This window comes from Octopus bimaculoides, chromosome 4 (assembly GCF_001194135.2).
Source record: "Octopus bimaculoides isolate UCB-OBI-ISO-001 chromosome 4, ASM119413v2, whole genome shotgun sequence".
Lineage (NCBI taxonomy): Eukaryota > Metazoa > Mollusca > Cephalopoda > Octopoda > Octopodidae > Octopus > Octopus bimaculoides.
The window spans coordinates 95,750,217-95,755,759 of record NC_068984.1 but is presented as its reverse complement, the minus strand read 5'-3'; the positions used below and the strand labels follow the sequence as shown (position 1 = coordinate 95,755,759).

The following is a 5,543-nucleotide window of genomic DNA, read 5'->3' as shown; positions in this document are numbered from 1 at the left end:
GTGGAAGCAAAGACTAGAATTGAAGGGCCTTAGAGTCAACCTTGCTAAAAGCAAAGTCCTAATAAGTAGGAAGGTAGACAAAACACAAACCCCTTCAGGTAGATGGTCCTGCTCGATCTGTAGAAAAGGCGTAGGTAGAAACTCCATAAGATGTACCCAGTGTAAGCTATGGACACATAAGAGGTGCAGCAATATCAAAGGAAGGCTAACTAGGAAGATAGTTTTTGTATGTGGCAGATGCTCAGGAGCAATAAACATATTTGATAGAGTGTAAGTACCTTGAGAGAAAAGTTGAGCCTAAGAAGCATCAGTTGTGGTGTGCAAGAGAGACGATTGCGCTGGTATGGTCATGTGGTGAGAATGGATGAGGATAGCTGTGTGAAAAAGTGCCACAGCCTAGCAGTTGAGGGAACCTATGGAAGAGGTAGACCCAGGAAGACCTGGGATGAGGTGGTGAAGCATGACCTTCGAACATTAGGCCTCACCGAGGCAATGACTTGTGACTGAGACCTTTGGAAATATGCTGTGCGTGAGAAGACCCGGCAAGCCAAGTGAGGCCATAATCTGAGGCCTCTGCCAGGGGTGTAGCCAACCTACTTATGCGTACCTTTCCTTGATTGGACACTAAACTCCGCTTGTGAAGACCTGTTGAGGCAAATGAAATTGAAATCGAACCGAATTTGACGACTGGCACCCATGCCAACCTCTCCTTCATTGGACACTAAACTCAGTTTGTGAAGGCCTGTTGGGGCAAGTGAAAGCGAAATCATGATGGCACCTGTACCAGTGGAGTGCTAAAAGCACCGTCTGAGCATGATCGTTGCCAGAGCAGCTGTCTGGCTTCCGTGCCAGTGGCACATAAATAGCACCATTTGAGCGTGGTTGTTACCAGCGTCGCCTTACTGGCACTTGTGCTGGTGGCACGTGAAAAGACATTCGAGTGAGGTTGTTGCCAGTGCCGCTTGACTGGCTTCTGTCCAGGTGGCACGTAAAATACACCATTTTGAGCGTGGCCATTGCCAGTACTGTGTGACTGGCCTTCGTGTCGGTGGCATGTAAAGGTACCCACTACACTCTCCGAGTCGTTGGCATTAGGAAGGGCATCCAGCTGTAGAATTGTGAACATACAATAATCATTCATCATTCTCAAGTTCAACATCCCAAATTTTATTAATTTGATCCTTGTGATAAATTGTTCATCGTTGTTGAAGCCAATCTTAAGTATGTCAGCAACTTATCTATCTTTTGGGGTGATCAGCTGTTCAACAGAGAGTACTTTACCATGGCCTCTATTTGACCAAAGACTTGAGTGATGTTTGGTAGATGAAAATTTCGTGGAAGTACATCTAACCTCACTAGATTACATTAGAGAAGACATGATCTTGACAGTTTTAGTTGATGATATTTATTCCATAATTGCTCAGGTTAACACCCAGTTTTCTCTCAGTTGCTCTTAACAGAACCCACTCTGTTGCAAGCATTCAAAGTAGCATTCAATTAAATATTTATGAAGCACAACAGCTGTGAATAGCTGAGCCACTAATTAACCACATGGTCAAAAGTTTAAAACTTTTGCAATTGTTGTTCAGTGTCTCAATTAGCAAGGCACATGACTGCTTGTTCTCCTTACTATACAACGTTTACTCTCTAAAATCTATTTTCATACAAGCTTCTATGAGATGATATATATTTACAAATATGGACAACAGCTTTTAGAGTTGGAAAGTCTACTCATTAATGGTTATTAAGACTTACTTACTCTTCAAGAGTCATCATTTTCTACATTTTTAATTGTAGCTTGAGATTGTCTCAAATTAGTTTGAGCCCATTTCTATTATTTGAGGCTACCTCTGATAATCTGAGATGGAGAGGACCAATCTGAATAACTAGAGAATGTACTACTTACAGTGAGTGTCTGGTTAGATAGCAACTATGTTTTTTGATTGGTTTTATCTTAAGGAAGAGTCTGTGCTGATGGTCTTCACAAACTTTGAAACTATTGAGGCTGATGTTGTTAATGTTCTTGAACATTTATAAGTTGGGAGCAGGGTAGAAATTCCAGACAGCTGACATTTTGGAGAAGAAAGGCTGATTGTATGGGTTACTGTGGAGCCTCAGAGAGACAGCTGAATTTGAAGTCCCTAAGTAGAGGTAGTGCAAGAACAGGTAGTTGTGAATGACAGAGATCACTGTAGTAGCAGTAGAAAAAAACAGAATAGACAGCTTGTCTGTAGGATAGATTGAAGTGTGTTGGTGAGTAACTTCATGTCAATTGTGGAGTAGCCTTTGTATGGAGGTGTTCTATGGTGGCTGTGTGTAGCAGCATTTAGTTATGGGAGCAGCATTCCATTGTGGGTCTCATCCTTGAGTTTTGTAGGGAGTTAGTAGTTGGAGACTAAAGTATTTTCTGATTTTGAAGAGAAAGGTCGGTGTTTGAGATACAAACAATGTTATGTAGGAGTTTCTGTTATTGTGATTAATTATTTAGGCAGTGCAAAAGTATGTGCAGTTTCATAGTCTTTATGTTAAAGTGAAGGCTTTCATATATTGTCGTTGTTTATATTTCAGGTTATCAGAGAAAAATGTTGTTGAAGTAGTGTCAAAGCTACTTCAACTGAAACTTATTGATGTGATATACACCACAGATGGCAAGGAATATCTAACTTTACAACATCTTGACAAAGAAATACTGGACGAGTTGTATGTTCATGGAGGTAAAGAAGATACTTAGTTTACTTGTGGTTTACTACAATAAGAAGGATGATATTTCAACATATTTCACCATTTATTCTTGTTAATTAGCATTTAATATCCTTTTTCTTTCCATATCTGTGTTGTTTAATCTTCTTTATTTTGATGAGGGGCAGTAACCTAGTTAAAGAGACTTATTATTAATGAAGTGCAATACCATAGTTAAAGAGGCTTATTTTTGATGAGGAGCAGTACCATTGCTAAATATGTTTATTTGATGTGTAGTATGGCTTTGTGGTTGAGACACTTCCTCTCTAACTATGTGGTCTTGGATCCACTTCCACTGCATTGCACCTTGGACAAATGTCTTTTACTAGAGCACTGGTCTGACCAAGCCTTGTGAGTATATGTGGTAAACAGAAACTGAAAAAAAGCCTGTCATACATGTGTGTGTGTTTTGTATGTACCTTTGTCTTGATATGATTATAAACAAGCCTCAATTTCATAGAAACAATGTTGCTTGCTTCAAGTGTTCCATGAAAAACATGTCTGGTCAGGGAAAATACCACCGTACTTGGAACAGGTGAGGTTGGAAACAGTAAGGACATCTGGCTGTAGAAAATCTGCTTCAACAAATTTCATTTGACGCATGCTAGCACAGAAAAGTGGGCATTGAGGATGATCATAATGGGTGACCAATAGGATCTTTTGTTACAAATTTCCAATGAACCAATCATTTGTTCATTGCATTTCTCATGACAACAATGATAAAGGAGTGTCTTTAACTCAGTCTATATCTCAAGGTATTTGGTTTGTAAAGTTCTGCTTTTTTTCCATGCCAGTGTTTGTATCCTTTGCTAATATATATCAGCAAAAACTATACATACAAATATATGCTTATTATTTTGTTTATATTTTGTTTGCTTGCATTTTTCAGGTCGGATCAATCTTACAGATTTGAAGAACATCCTTTGTGTTGACTTCTCTCATATAGAAAGTCGAGTGAATGAATTAATCAAAACAACGCCTGGTCTAAGTTTTGTATTAGGTCAGTTGATAAATAGGTAGGTCATTATTTTAGTATTAAGTAATTACACGCACACGTGTGGATAAGAATGGATGGAAATGAACAATAAAGTTAAAACAAGTGTTGTAATCTTTCCAGTTAAATTAAGACAAATAACAGATGCATTTCATTTAGATATTTTGAATATTTTTACATTTAATTCCAACCTGTTCTGGGAGCTATTCAAGGTAAATCTCTTGTTTAAGAGGTCAGTGCAGTTCTTCAATCTAATAAGAATGTGTGTTCTTTTATTTATGCAGAGCCTGCACTTTTTCTTATCCAATAATGAATATCCTTAATCTCTTTACATTCTTCATTTGATGGTGTGTAATATATTGCAAATCTTCAGGTTCCATGCTATAAAGAAGACTGGTGTTTGGCATATCTCTTTCTGAGGTCACTTTCACACAGAACTGCACTGACCTAAACTTAAGATAAGAAATTGTAGAATTAAGGCCCGCTTCCTGGTATCTGGCCGTTGTTTAGCCTGTAACGTGGTCTATAAATGTACAGTAACTACTCCAACTAATAATTACATTTATGTTGGTTGCACAATCAATCTTAAACAGCGATTATACAATCACTTTTCATCGTTTAGACTTAAACATAAGGCCAATAGCACATCATTATCTAATAAAATTTGGGAATTGAAGGAAAATAGTATTGATTTTAACCTTAAATGGGAAATCATCAGGAGAGCACAACCCTATAGAAATAGTAGATACGGCTGTGGACTGTGCTCAATGGAAATTTATGAAATTTTAAAACTTAAGGATAATCCTAATCTAATTAACAATAGATCTGACCTTAGGGTTCTATGTGTACATTGTTACTCTCACACCTTTAAAATAAATCTTGTTAGTAATATATTATTTTAATCCCTTTCATTTCCCAGACTATTAACTACTTTATTTAAGTTATAGCTTTAAAGTATAAAATTTGGAATATATTTTAACCTTTCCCAACCCACTGATAATATTCCTACATTTCTCAAGCTAATTCTAAGTCTCTTCTACCATATTATCAATTTTGAAACCATAGCTTTAATACTCTTAGTTTAGTCCTGATTTTCTAACTTTATCCCTCCCCTTTTTTCCTTCTCCTTCTCCTCCCCCCCACCTTTTACTTTGATTTGTTTTGGCCATTGATATCTTCTCTTATTATGGTTTTTCTTATAAATAATATCTCCCTTCTACTACCCCACATAAATGTATATCTTATTCTAATTTAACTATAAATGTTCTCTATGGTTTTAATTTTTTAATATTTTAGATTGTTGTATTATTCTAAATACACAGACGAATAGATAGATTCTTAGTAATTTCTTTTAATTCTCCAATATCTTGACCTAAATTCCCTCACCTTAAATTTCCTCTAGCCACTCCTTAGGGTATTGTCCTTCCATTTTTATTTTTATTTTATTTAAAAAATTTTTTTTTCCTTCTCTCTTTTTTCTCTTGCTTGATTTACCCCTAACCTGCCTTCCCTTACTACCTAACCTACCTTCCTCTAAATTGAAATTACTGCTATCTTACCCCTCCTTCTAGAAAGAAGAACAAATAGAATATATAGAAATTAAATTCCTGTTTGGTTCACTAGACTGTTGATTAACAGCCCAGTCAAGATGGTATTCTCTTCATCTCCTACTCTTATATTTGCACACATTTACAAAATGGCTTTCTGAAATGAACTTCCATTATGCAGCTGAGGAGTACATTTTCATTGCACATCTTATGTGGTGTTCTCACTACATAAATAAATGAAGCTTGTATGAAACGTACGTACT

At 36.7% G+C, this 5,543-nt stretch overlaps 1 protein-coding gene across 1 annotated transcript in view; it reads left to right on the top strand.

Annotated features, from left to right (window-relative positions):
* Positions 1-5,543, top strand: part of LOC106881474 (E3 UFM1-protein ligase 1) — a 99,916-nt gene that overhangs the window by 5,926 nt on the left and 88,447 nt on the right. Inside the window, exons 2-3 of the mRNA XM_052967292.1 lie at positions 2,569-2,714; positions 3,629-3,755. Of these exons, the coding sequence (XP_052823252.1) occupies positions 2,569-2,714; positions 3,629-3,755 (273 nt within the window). The remainder of the gene's footprint in view (positions 1-2,568; positions 2,715-3,628; positions 3,756-5,543) is intronic.